At 33.4% G+C, this 14,510-nt stretch overlaps 1 protein-coding gene across 2 annotated transcripts in view; it reads right to left on the bottom strand.

The window, feature by feature from the left end:
• The window catches only part of ASCC3 (activating signal cointegrator 1 complex subunit 3), a 303,631-nt gene that overhangs the window by 115,574 nt on the left and 173,547 nt on the right, over window positions 1–14,510 (bottom strand). For both annotated transcript variants that reach the window (XR_013992773.1, XM_081040509.1), the window contains exons 15-16: window positions 5,933–6,124; window positions 5,397–5,621 (exon numbers count right to left, since the gene is read on the bottom strand). Coding sequence is in view for 1 of the 2 variants with exons in the window: in XM_081040509.1 (XP_080896635.1) it covers window positions 5,397–5,621; window positions 5,933–6,124 (417 nt within the window). In the remaining variant the exon portion in view is untranslated. The remainder of the gene's footprint in view (window positions 1–5,396; window positions 5,622–5,932; window positions 6,125–14,510) is intronic.

The following is a 14,510-nucleotide window of genomic DNA, read 5'->3' as shown; positions in this document are numbered from 1 at the left end:
CTTATGGAAAAAGTAGATGTCTCTATATCTGAAGTATAATAAGCACTGGGTAATTCTTTACATTATATTCTAAAAGGAAATATAATTTTCAATATAGCATTTTAAAATAGCTTTATAATATAACAACAAAACCTAAAGTTAATTTAAAAACACAATGACATGTAAGATTTGTGTAATAAAGAAAAGGGAATTGTTAGAAAATGATCCTAACACAAACTTGCAATAAAAAGTTTTCTTAAAAATACATATCCTTAGGTCACTGGATCTATAGATAGTCATTTTGCTTGTACTTAAAGTGTTCATTTTAATTTAAAAATTTATCCAAATAGTGAAACTTCACACTTGTATGATATTTCTTGAACCTGCAGCTCAAAAAATAATTTTAACATCTTAATATTTTAATCAAAGGAGGACAGATGCTCCCCACCTAAATTAAATTTTAAAAGAAAAAAAGGAAAAACAAGCCCTCTGATTTTTGTAATAAATATAAAAAAAATAAAAACTTTTATGTTTGCTTTACTCCTACATTACAATTTTAAATTCTACATAACTTTGTGAAATAAACATGTGAATACTTTATTAGCTATTTTTAGTTAGTTGAAGACGAGCGATAGCTAAGTATCATTATAATATTACATCATACTATTAGCCATTAAATAGACAAATAACAAAAAGTAAAAACATGATAAGGCAGAATCTATTTACTTTTAAATTTACACTATCTTAAAATAAGTCAGACAGAATGACAAATACTATATGACCTCACTCGTATGTATAATCTAAAAACATCAAACTCATAGAAACAGAGTAATGGTGGTTGCTAGGGAATGGGGGAAGGGAGAAATAGGGAGATGTTGGTCAGAGGGTACAAACTTTCAGTTATGGATAAGTTCCGGGTGTCTAATGTACAGCATGGTAACTATAGTCAGTATACTTGAAGTTGCTATGAGAGCAGAGCCTAATGTTCTCATCATAACAACAACAACAACAACAACAAAATTGTCCTTATATGAGGTGAAGGATATGTCTATTAACTATCATGGTAAACATTTCACAATATATACACATATCAATTTATTGCACTGTACATCTTAAACTTACACAATGTCATATGTCAATTATGGAAAGCTGGAAAAAATAAATTTCGACTAATGTATTTACAAATGACTAAACCATCCCCTATGTAGGTAAATATATACATTTCCTAAAATGTGAACTGCAACACTTCCCACAAAATGAAAAGTAGAAAGAACTAAAATTTAGCCAAGGAGGGAGTTGTACAACACTTTGTAAATATTTATAAGTAAGACAGTTAAACATTTTCTAGTCTGCTTAAGGAAAAGGAAACCAGTTTAATGATATGGCTAAAAATCTAACAGCGTTCCCCATTTGTGATTCTACTGTTTGACAGCCAAAATTGTGTCAACTCCCTTATGAGCTATAGATATCTTAAAATAATATCATGCAACTCCTAAGAGTAGAAAGTTTTATAAAAAGTAAAATAAACTTGCTATTATTTTCAAAATCAGACTCAATAAACTAACATTAATAAGTAATTATCTATTGCCACCAATGATAAGATTAAAAGGAAAGGAAGAAGTAGGTATCGAAGATCGAATCAAGTAATGCAAGTATTCTAAATGTTCACCAAAAAGAAACAGACTACCCAGAAAAATGAATGAAAATTTATGATGGTACATCGTATTTTGAGATTAATCCTAGATTGCCACCTAGTGACAAAAATTAAAATTTACCTGTAAATATTTGCTGTCACCTAGTGGCTACTTAGGAGCCTTTTCTAAAATAAGAAATTTTCACAGTATTTCTTTGAAATTTACCCATTCATCTCAATAATTATATAGTTAGTCAATAACAAGACTGTACCACATAAAGCACAATGGATATGGTAACTAACAGAGCATGGTCCACGGTCTCAAAAATTTCACCAATCTTGTAGATGAGACATATATTATTAAGATAACATATATGAAACCGCCATATATATACAGTGCTTAGCACATAATATGTATTCAAAGCTTCTTTTAAAGAAAAACACCTAATATGTGAAACTTACAAAAGTGCCATTAGTATACAGTGTAATAGAGCTTTAATCTCTGTGAAGTAAAAGAGGGGAAAAAAAACCCACCCCCAATTTTCTAATTTAGAAGTAAGGCTCAAAGTATCACTTTGTATCTAAGTTACATACATAAACTTTAGTCTTAACATTATTTTAATTGCTTATTTTATGTTTTTTTTAAACTGGCTGAAATCATATAAAAACTAAATAAGCAAATATAATGATCAAGAGTATATGTACGTATATAAAAACTCCTTTAGTAAGTAAAATTTACTAAATACATAAAAAATTTATGCTACCATTCGTTCATTTATTTATTCAACTAAAATGTGAGTGGTGGCAGTAAGTACAAATGGGGCTGAGTAAAAAGGGACTACCAGACAATGGTAAATTATACAATCTTTTACTGAATATCAACTTGGTACAGACATGTGTTAAGTTTTCACAACAGTCCAGTGAGATTATCCCTATTTTGTAAACAGGAAAATTAGGACTTCAGAGGTGAAGTGAGTACATTAAGAGCCCGTGTAGGGCAGAACTGTGCTGAAGAATAACCACAGCCAGACTGGGGAAGGTTGGTCAGATTGTGGAGGCCTCAAATCTAAGGACAAGGTGTTTGTACTATGTTCTGCAGAGATGGGAGGGCCTCCATATAAGGAATGAATGTCTGGTTATATAGAAAAACCAACATATTTTAAAGTATGGACTACATGGGGCTGGCACAGAGCAGGGACCCAGTAATGTCTGCTGAATACATTTTAATAAGCCTCAAACTTGCTTCAGTTTTTCTCTTAGTGTAAAATTAAGTAGCATTATACAGGGCTGGGATTTGCGACCTTTGGCATTAGCATTAGGGAGTCAGCCCCATTAGGCATCAATCAGCAAAGATGCCTCACAATATGTTTGTATTTTCTCCAGTTCTTCTAAACTAATGGTCAGAGCTGATACTCATGTTATCAAATATATTAGCAGATGCAACATTCCTAATCTAACATGACCTTTATGGTGATCACTGCCACTGTATGGTCTTGCAAATATTTTAGGAGTCTGAAGACTTAAAAATCCATTACTTTAAGAACACAGCACACATTCCTTTCATAAACTAATTTCACACTTGATTTCCACAGATTCCAAATTTAATTTCACACTCAAATATAATTTAAGAGAGTTTGTTTCCTTAAGAATAAAATGTACTTAAATTGCAAGCTATTCCAGTAGACCAAAATACGAGAAATAAATTTTAGTAATGCCTATATTTCACCATATTAGCTAAAAAATTCAAGGTATATGTTTCGTTATTTGAATGCCCTTTATGGAATTAATGGTTATAGTTGACATTTCTAAAAATGAGGTACCTAATAAGTACTTTATGAATAGGATGTGAATGAATCTATGGACAACAATTTAGTTTTAATTTCTCAGGACTTGACCAAATAGTTGCACTGATGGTATTTTATAGTTCCTAAGAAAAAGACTTACTTGAGGACAAGAGCCGTATTTTACTCATCTTGTGTCTTCTGCATAACATCATCACCTTGTGTTTACCACTTACCAAAAACTATCAAGGACAGTAATTCTAAGTTTATGAAGATATAGTTTTCCTTGATATGCTTTTCTAGAAAAATTACATAAAAGAGCCTTGATTTTTATAATAAGTCAGAGAACTATGACTACCAATTTGAAAAATGTTCACTCCTGGTCTTAGAAGAAAGCAAGTGGTAGGTATTAATACAGAGAAATGTATTCACCTTTAACTTACTACATTTCCTATATGTAACAGATCTCTAGGCTATAATGAAAAGCCTAGATCTGGAGTTAAATAGATCTGAGTTTGAATACTAGTCCCAAACAGTAGTAGCTAAATGACCTTTGGGTCATTGCATATCTCTCTGAGGAAAATAATATCTACTTAGCAGGAATATTGAGAGAGTGACAGAATATATAAGAAGCACCCAGCAGAGTCCCAGATTTAATTGGTTCTTGGTAGACTGCTACTATTACTATCCTTGTACAACAGACTATTCCATCGTTAAGTACTATTGACCAAAGAGCTAATTATTTAAACCAAGCAATCATAGTAGGTAGGCAATGAGGTTTGAAATTGATCTATAATATTTTCTTTAGAGTCAAAACTTATTTCCTAATCTTTTTTTATTTTTTTGTAATTATGATAGTAGAAACCAGCATCTTTTATGACTTTTTCTAACTTCCAACCAGATCGTCCAAACCTTATCTAGCCTTCTGAAGCCAGATCAAATTTTACCGTCTTTCTGAGCAAAGCCTTTCCTGACAGCATGGGGCCAAAAGTTCTTTCTCGTTCTATAGAACTTATAGCTTTCCAACATTATTGCACTGTGGGTTTTGTTGTTGTTGTTGTTGTTGTTGTTCTTTTTCTCCCCTTTGGACTATATGCTCCCTTACACAGGCGACTGCAGAGTGAGCATGATTTTCATCCTCTAAAAAGACTGTAAATAATATCAATAGAATGTAAGTGAAATTTCTATAAATTGTTTAAGAAGTACCTGATGTAGGACTTATACACAAATCATATTTCATTGTAAATGTTTCATTTATTCATCTCTTTAATATTTATATCCCTCTTACTTTCAAAAATTCTTTGAATCAACTTTAAATGTAAGAAAGGATATAGAAGTAGGAAAGCGTGGAATGCCAGAATAATTAAAAATGTCAAGGAAACAGTAAAACCTCATTTGAATGTTTGACACATAGACTCTTAAATTAAGAATGTTTATCCTTTTTACCAATTAACATGTTAAGTAGTCTTCTAGGGTTTGCTATTTAAATCTTAGCACAAAACAGACATACCTACATACACACACGAAACAAATTATAATACTCTGGCAATCATATTTTGTATAACAAAGTTAATCAAATGAACTAAAATAAAAGAACTTTATAAACCTTGTAAAAACTAAAAAATATTTCATAAAAATCTTTGTAAAAGTGTAATACAAATACAGTTGCTGTCATTGCTATTTGTTTCCCTAGTTTTTATAGCTTTGGTTATATTTCTTCCCTATGACAAAACATACTGTATATATATATATATATATATATATATATATATATATATATATATACTTTTAGCAATGAGTTCTTATCAGTTATCATTTGCATCTGTACTAGTCTGAACTAATCAATAGTATCACCATTTTGTGGTTTGTTGTATCTTATGACTATATACTGGCATAAGCTGTATTCCTAAATATTACAAAATAGAACCACCTCAACCTTTATTTTACTTGGTCATTCTTGCAGCTGATGATTCTATGCCAACCTTTTACTCATTAGATCTTACCTCTGCATTTAGGTTATCTGCAAGGCTTTCCAGAAACTGACTCTCAATGGGGTTTTGTTGAGTGAGCAAAGTGAGGTAATGGCTGAGTTTATCATGTGTTGTGATGATGATTCCTTCCCCAAATTTGTCAAATTGTGGTCTTCCAGCTCGACCAAATATCTGCATGACATCTAATATTCCAAGGTCAACAAAGGAGCCTCTTTTTGCGTCATACATTTGTGTTCCCTAGATGAGCAAAAGTTAATAAAAATTTACATAAACACACACAAATATAATCCTGATGGGCTGAACACTGAAATTAGGCAAATATGGAAAGATCTCACAAGTGTACTTTAACTAATCCTTTCATCATCTGTGATAGAGTTAAATTTTCACAATACAAACTAGATTCTTTTGGAGAAAATAATTCTGACTTTATATAAATAACATTCAAAGTCAGTGAAGCAGCCAACTCACAACAATTCTCTAAAGAAATCAATCCACAGGTTTGTTTTAAGACACCACAAATCTATGTAAAAAGGAAGGGAAGCTCTTACCTTAATAACCACAGCGTGGGCAGGAAGGTTGACACCCCAGGCTAACGTGGCTGTACACACAAGGACTCTAATATGCCCATTAGAAAACAAGTTTTCAACCAAATTTCTGTCCTGCCGAAGCATTCCTGCATGATGAATACTAAAACCATCTGGGAATAATTCTCGTACTTGTTTATTTCTTGACTTTTGCACCTAGAACCGATATAAAACAAAACATAAAAGTGTTTAGCATTTAAAAGAGATTGTTAGCTTTTCTGTTGAATGCATTTATCAAAGAGCAGAAAATTATTTTTAAGCATCTTAAGGTCTTACTAAGTATTAGTCTATAATACTTTACACAAAATTATTAAAAACTGCATTTCAATAGATCTTAAAATATGGGTAATCCTGAACATGACACAAAATCCCAATGGAAAGAAGTTAAAACCAAGTGTGTCTTCCACTTGGGCGTCCTCTTCTTCCAATCAATCAGTATTGCCTGTTTCCTATCCTTACAAACATACTCTGCTAAGAATAAATCCCAGTGGCTTCCAACTTGTTCAGAGCAAAGACAAGAGTCCTTACAATGCAAGGTCCCACAGAAATCATTTCCATCACTAACCTTACTTATGCCAGCCACAAGGACCGACTTTTTCTAAGTCCCTTTTCTGACAAATCCACACTCACGTCAGGTGACATTTTCTATTCCAGACACTCTGCCTTGGAAACCTTTCCCTCTTCTTCCTGAGATGACCCATGGTTCCATGTGGCATACATGCTTCCTCACCAGCAATGAGGCTACAAATCCAATGTGTTTACCTACAGTTGTGTTTCCTGGTGATCTTTGACCGGAGGGCATTGGCCCCTTTCTTAGCTCCTCAACCTTCTATCTGCCTTGAATATACTGACTTTACTTCTGTTGTCTGTTCTTTGACCTGGTCTGAGCTCAGATGTGGGATGAGGTCCACTTATCCACAATGGGTATAAGTGCTAAAATTTTTACAAAATTTTTACAAAATTTTACAGAATTTTTACAAAATTCACTGATGACACCACACAATGGGAGAAAATTTTTCTGCAAAATTAAAGGCTTTAGATTAACATAGGTGTTTATATTGTCAAAGTTTCTGTTTAGGCATAACATCCTGCATTGTTTTGCTATTGCTCTGAAAATTTCATTACCAACATTTCAACAGCTTCTTTTGACATCCTTTTTCATGGTTTTTATGTAAGGGGTACTACATTGGCAGGGAGCAAGATTTCAGGGGCCTGGAGTTCTAGTACAGACTTTGTCACACAGATTATCTCTAATGTTACTTAAATTTTTAAACTTCTATGATAATAACAATTAACTAAGAAAACAATCTAAGAAAATAGCACTCCATGAAACCTGCTTCAAATATAAAACAGAAGGTAATCATTAACAAACCCCACCATCTAGTGGCCAGCTAAGTAAATAACAACTTACACATTTTGAGCTTTAGGAGTCCCAAATAAAATATACATACACACAAAAAGACTATCTTCTTCAGTTTCAAGGGGAGTGTATTCTTATTTCATTTTTGTGCAGGATGTTCAATCTCTTAGAAATCATGATATACCTACACTTTATAACAATCTCATATTCATGAGATTGATAATAACAGTAACTCATGTCTGAAAAGATGAAAGTTGAGGCAATATGATCCAAACGTAGTTAATCATAAATAATCTCATATTCATGAGATTGATAAAGTCCGTTGTGGAGTATTTGCTAGGATATAACAGAGCTCCTTCATGGGCTAAGGGTAGGAAAAGAAGAAACATTTCACCCACTCCATTTCTTCTCTAATATTCACAAATGAACACTCACAGCTAACAGAGGAAACTGAAAAATATTGCTTGGAGGAGAAGGTCTGTACGAATCATACTGCTGGATTGCTCTTTGTTTCAGGTGAATCTGCTATCCATGGACCCATGCACTGGAATATCCTGATGTGCTTGTTTTGAACGCAGATACCTCAGTCAAACTCCAGTTGAGGTAGGGCTTAGCTGGTGACACCACTGGCATACTAAGAAGTTAAATGTAGGAAATATTTAACTGTGGTGAAAAATATTCTTATAAGGCAACAGGCAGACCATGGAGTGTTGACACAGCACCTCCCAATCGACCAGGTGGGTTCAACCATTGGTCTCTGTGAGGAACTGAGAGGCAGCGGGGGTCACTTCTCTTTTGACTGTATTCTTGCTAGTATTCTGTGCACTGCTTTTTTATTGGTTCAGTAGGGACCTGAAGTAATAACAATCTGAAAGTAAGCCTGGGTTCTTCATTCTTAATTATTTTTGAATATGAATCTGTCATTTGTTATCTGGCCTAGCTCACAGTGCAAATAAACTAGCAATCCTGAGGCTGAAGCCTACGGATATACATTTTGAAAAATCTCATTTTAACAATTATTATATAGTAAAATTACTTTTCTACTTCTGGTATACAGTTCTATAAATTTTAACCTATGTTCAATTTGTGTAACCACCACCATAATCAGGATACAAAACACCCTAAAAAATTCCACTATGTTATTCCTTTACAGTTAAATCCTCCCTACCTGCAGCCCCTGACAACCACTCATCTGCTCTCCGTCCTACTGTTTTGTCACTTCAAGAATGTTCTATATATTGAATCGAATAGTATATAAACTTTTGGGACTGGTTTCTTTCACCCAATTTGATGTCTTTGAGATTCATCCAAATTGTAGGATGGAACCAATAATTCATTCCTTTTTATTGTGAGTAGTAGTCCATGGTATGGATGAATATATTACAGTTTGTTTATACAATCACGCACTGATGGGATGTTTGGGCTGTTTCCAGTTTGGTCAATTATGAATAGAGCCTGTCTGAACATTCATGTATAGGTTTTTCTTTGTGTGTGTACATATATTTTAATATGGAGTGGGATTGTTGGGTCATAATGGTAAATGTATGTTTAACTTTAGGAAAACTGCCAAACGAATGGCTGTACCATTTTGCATTCACATCAGCAATGAATGAGTGCCAGATGCTTCCCATTCTTGCCAGCACTTGATGTTATTTTTTATTTTAACCATTGTAATAGGTGTGCGGTGTTATTTCATTGTGGTTTTAATTTGTATTTCGTTAATGATTAATGATATCAAACATCTCTTCATGTTCTTAATGTACATTTCTAATTCGCTCCCCAAGTTATTCTGAGGCACACAAAAGTTTAAGGACCGCAGTTCCTTACAGGAAGGTACTTGCAGTGATATTTTTACTTATCTATGCACAGTATAGTTGTACTTTGACCTTATGAGATTATTTAGCACTATACAATTTCACATTCATTACTGTACTAATTATTTACATTTGCAAGAAAAGTACCTTCTAACAAATTAAAAAAAAAACACAACATGATAGTAGCTAACAGAAAAAAAAAAAAGCACTGTAAAGAACCAAAGAGAAGGTCATTTAAACAAGAAACAGCTATTTATCATGTGCTAGATCCTAGGAATACATAGAAATTTATGACAAAATCAGAGCTTTGGATAATCTGCAGACTGGAAGGAAGACACACATACAAATAATTTCTATAAAATATGATACGTTTATGATAGAGGCATGTAGACACAGGTAAAACTAGGTGAGGATGGCCTTATGTTTCATTTGTGTTTGTACTGCTAGCACCTGGCAGAGTACCTTCTGCATAGCTTATACTTACTATAAATTTCTTGAATGAATGAATCAGTGATCTGCCAGTTTTATCAAAGAAGTCTTTATCGAAAAATACGAAATATGGGTTTTGAAGGAAAAGTGACATACTACTAAATAGGGGAAGGTAGGCTGTAGGCTAAATAAGCTTAGATGGTGGAACTAATGAAAGAATATAGTGTGTCTGGAGGAATTAGGTTCAGGGAGCATGGGAGTAAGTGCAAGAAAATAAAGCTGGGAAGGAGAATCGAGGTCAGTCTTTATATGGTCCCAAACATCAGTGAATGGAGAGCCAATTAAAATTTGTAAGCAGAATCAGATTTGTTGTTTCAAGAGGTTAACTTCATAGCTGTGCTAAGAACAGAGGCTGGAGGAGCAGCTGTGGGGCTACTATGACGATCCAGGTGAGAAGATGGAGGCAGGGGAAATATGTAGCGATATCACTTTAAGTAGGCTATACAGTAACCAAGACTTGTGACTTAGGATGGGCATTAAGAAGGTGGGAAGAAGATGCATTTGGGACACGAGTTTGAAGACATCAATTATAAAATCTTTGGCTTTTATTCTGTAAATGAAGATGCCACTCAAGGTTTTTGAGCTGGAGAGAGAAAAGGGAGACCAGTCAGGTAACTCTAGGGCAACATTCCAGGTGAGATGTGATGGTGGATTGGGCCCCGTGGAAAACATTTGAAGAAAATAATAAATAAGTCTAAATTAACACACACAATTCTATATATGTATCTCTCTTAGCTTTCTTAACAAATAAAAAATAAAAACTAAAGTTGTAGAAGTCTAAAAATTAATGAAAACACACAATAAAAGGACAGAGTAAAGTTCTACTTTTAGAAAATATCATACCTGAAATAGTTATGTAACTAAATATGAAAATGATAAACAAGTAAATTAATAATCTAATTCAAGAAGTTAAAAAAATAAAAATGTAACAAAACCAAGGAAAGAAGAAAATATGCCCAAATAAATTTAAAATAGAAGCTGATTTTAAAAATGTGAAATTGATAAGTAAAGACAAAAACCATTATTTTAAAAGAAAAAATTAAACAAAAATAGACAATGGCTATTAGTGGCCAGCAGGAGCTGGCAAACTGTGCGCCAAGTGCCTTTTTTGTAAATAAAGTTTTATTGGAACACAGGCATATTAATTTGTTTAAATATTGTCTATGGCTGCTATTGAGCTAAAACAGGACAGGTGAGTAACTATGACTGACACCATATTTCTACAGGCTTAAACATTTACTATCTTGCCTTTAAGTAAAAATAGATACATAGCTGTACACAAGCATCACAACACAAGCACAATGACACAAAAATAGTAAAGCGCCAAAGAAATCGTTCAGAAATATACCACAATTTAAAAGAATCAGAAAAGAGTACATTGTACAGTTCAATACAGTCCATTTTATTTTTCCCATTTATGTATGTATAGTAGACATACAATATTATATTAGTTTCCAGTGTACAACATAGCGATTTGAAGTTTATTTATATACCTTAGAATGTGATCACCACAATAAGACTAGTAACCACCTGGCATTATACAAGTTATTACAATATTATTGACTATATTCCCTGTGCTGTATATTCCATCCCCATGACTTATTTAATTTATAATTGGAAGTCTGTACCTCTTATTCTTCTTCACCATTTTTACACATCCCTCCAACCCGCACTCTGGAAACCATCAGTTTGTTCCCCGTGTCTATGGGTCTGTTTTGTCTGTTTGTTCTGTTATTTTTTTCTTTTTATGTCACATATAAGTGAAATCATATAATATTTGTCTTCCTTTGTGTAACTTATTTCATTTAGCATAATACCTTCTAGGTCTACCCATGTTGTTGCAAATGGCAAGATTTCATTCTTTTTATGGCTGAGTAACATTCCATTGTATGTATACATGTGTACACACACACACCATATGTATGTGTATATACATATATATATATACACATACATATGTATATATGTATCACAACCCACATTCATCTACTGATGGACACTTAGGTTGCTTCTATAGTATTAGAGGTTCTTCAAAAAATTAAAAATAGAAGTACGATACAACCCAGCAATTCTACTTCTGGGTATTTATGCGAAGAACAAAAACACTAACTCAAAAAGATGCATGTACCCCCATGTTCACTGCAGCATTACTTACAATATCTGTTTTAAAAATTATTTGAAATGGATGACTATCTAGGAAAATGCATAACTAATATTTATCTTAAAGTGATAGAAAATTATAAAATAAAAGCAATGGAAGAAAATTTAAAGGGTATCTAACATCTAGGGTTTCAAACTTGTAAAAGACAAATGAATTCTAATGTTATTAAGAAGCCCCACAGCACAGAAATAGAAGCAAAGTCTCAAAATTAATCTTACACAGGTAGTGTAATAGCACTGGTATTAAACACTGATAAAGCAGCAGAAAACAGATAGAGAAATTCCTCTTAAGACTATTAATCCAAATAGTAAAGAACTTTAGAGAACAGAATTCATCAATGCATTGAAACAATACACCACAACTAATACAACTTCACCTCAGAATACAAGGGCATTATACTTATAAATATACTTATATTAACATATTTATTAATAAGTCAAAGGAGAAACAACATGATGTCTAGGCATTGAAATCTGACAAAAGGATACATTCAATCTTGATGAGTAAAGGTGACAGATAATATCTATCTCAAACCATGTTTAACAGTAAAACATTAGGGGTAGATCAATTAAAATTAGAAACAAGGCAAAATTGTTTTCTATCACCTTACAATGTTCTGGACAATGGAATTAGATATGAGAAAATAACCAACGATGTAAATACTGGAAAAGAAGAGGCCAAAGTAATTATGGATGAAATGAATGTTTATTTAGAAAACTGAGGATGAACCAAAAACTACTAAGAGAATTAAAAAAGGTGGCAGTCTTGAAAATCAGTATTTTTAAAGTCTTTCTAAATATAAAGAATAACTTGTTAGATAGTAAAAATGAAGGAAAAAAACACTTATAGCAACCATCACAAACAGAAAGAAGAAATAGGTAGCACCTATATGAAGAAAGCATTAAAATACTGCCAAAGGGCATTCAAGAAGTGAAATGATACACTTTGCTTTTGAGATGGGAAAAATCGACTTGGTAAAAATACCAATTCTCATTAACTTAATCTGTAAAATCAATGCACTAAACTCAACTAAAAGATGAACATGATTTCTTGGAGGTGATACTAAAGTTCATCTTGAAAAGTAAACATGTATGTTTAGCCAGGAAAAAAATCAAAATCGAAGAATAATCAAGATGTTTGTCCTAACCATGTATTAAAAATACTATAAAAACAGAATAAGTAAAAAAGGATAAATACCAGAGAAGAAACAGTAAGATCAATGAACCAGAAGACGAAGCTTAGAAATTGACCAAGGCAAATATGAGAATTTTGTACGAGGTTTGATGATTAAGTTCGCAAACTCATTCTAGAAAAAGTGCTACATACCTCATTGCTGAATATCACTAAGGTCACTTTCAAAGTACTCCCCTTGGGTAGTTATGCACTGATGGCCAGTGCCTAGTCCACCCTTCAAAGCAATTTTGGAACTCTTTTTCTGGAATGGCCATCAGAGTTGTCAGGGTATTACCCTTGATGTCCTGAATGTCATCAAAATATCTTCCTTTCAATATTTCCTTTATCTTAGGGTAAAGAAAGAAGTCATTGGGGGCCACATCAGGTGAGTACGGAGGATGTGCCAATATATTTGTTTACTTGCTAAAAACTCCTTCGTAGACAGTGCGGTGTGAGCTGGTGCATTGTCGTGATGCAAGAGCCATGAACTTTTGGTGAAAAGTTCAGGTCGTTTTCATCTAACTTTTTCACACAGCCTTTTCGGCACTTCCAGATGGTAAATTTGGTTAATTGTCTAGTTGGTGCAAATTCAAAATGAATTATCCCTCTGATATTCAAAAAAGATTAGCAACATTGTTTTAAGTCTTGGTTTGAACTGACGGAACTTTTTTGGTCATGGAGAATTGGCGGACTTCCATTGTGCACTTTAATGCTTTGTTTTGAGGGTCGTATGGGTACACCCATGTTTCATCACCAGTGATAATACGGCCCAAAACATTGTCTTGCCTCTCTAAAAGGTCTTGGCAAACTTCCACTCTCCTTTGCTTTTTGTTCATTGATGAGCTCCTTCGGGACCATTTTTACACACATTTTTCTCATGCCAAGATTTTCAGTTAAGATTTTCTGGTTTCTTGATGTTTACTTGGTCTGCTATGCTTCTTACAGTCAGCTGACGATTTTGACAGACAATTCGATGAATTTTTGCAATGTTTTCATTAGTTCTGCTCATTATTGGTCACCCTGACCTCTTTTCATCAGTGACGCGTTCTAGCCCCTCAGAAAAACATTGAATCCATTTGCAACTGCCATTTTTCTCATGGCGTTATCCCCATAAACTGGGACTGACATGTCTCTGATTTCACTTCCATTCTTGCCAAGTTTAGTAAGAAATTTAATGTTTGTTTGTTGCTTTAATTCAAGCTCAGACATGCTCGTGATGGCACACAAAAACATGCAACAATAATGAATGCCACTCAGCAAGACACCACCACACATCGACACGAACACAGCTGTGACACACTGATATACCAAGGTTATGAAACCTTACTGAGCTGTTTGTACAGTGCTGCCAATGTAAATGCACGGTGGCAAGTTCGCGAATTTAGTTGTCATGCCACATATGTTTTATTAAACTTTAAAATCAATAGAATAAACAGTAAGTATTCAGAAAAAAAGATTATGGGTCTAGGACTATATGGAATAAGTTTTGGCCAGATCAAAGATTTAATAACAAAATCTTAATGTAATTTAAAAAAGGCTGGAGAA

The sequence above is a fragment of the Rhinolophus hipposideros genome (genome assembly GCF_964194185.1).
Source record: "Rhinolophus hipposideros genome assembly, chromosome: 3".
Lineage (NCBI taxonomy): Eukaryota > Metazoa > Chordata > Mammalia > Chiroptera > Rhinolophidae > Rhinolophus > Rhinolophus hipposideros.
This window is presented reverse-complemented; position numbering and strand designations above follow the sequence as displayed.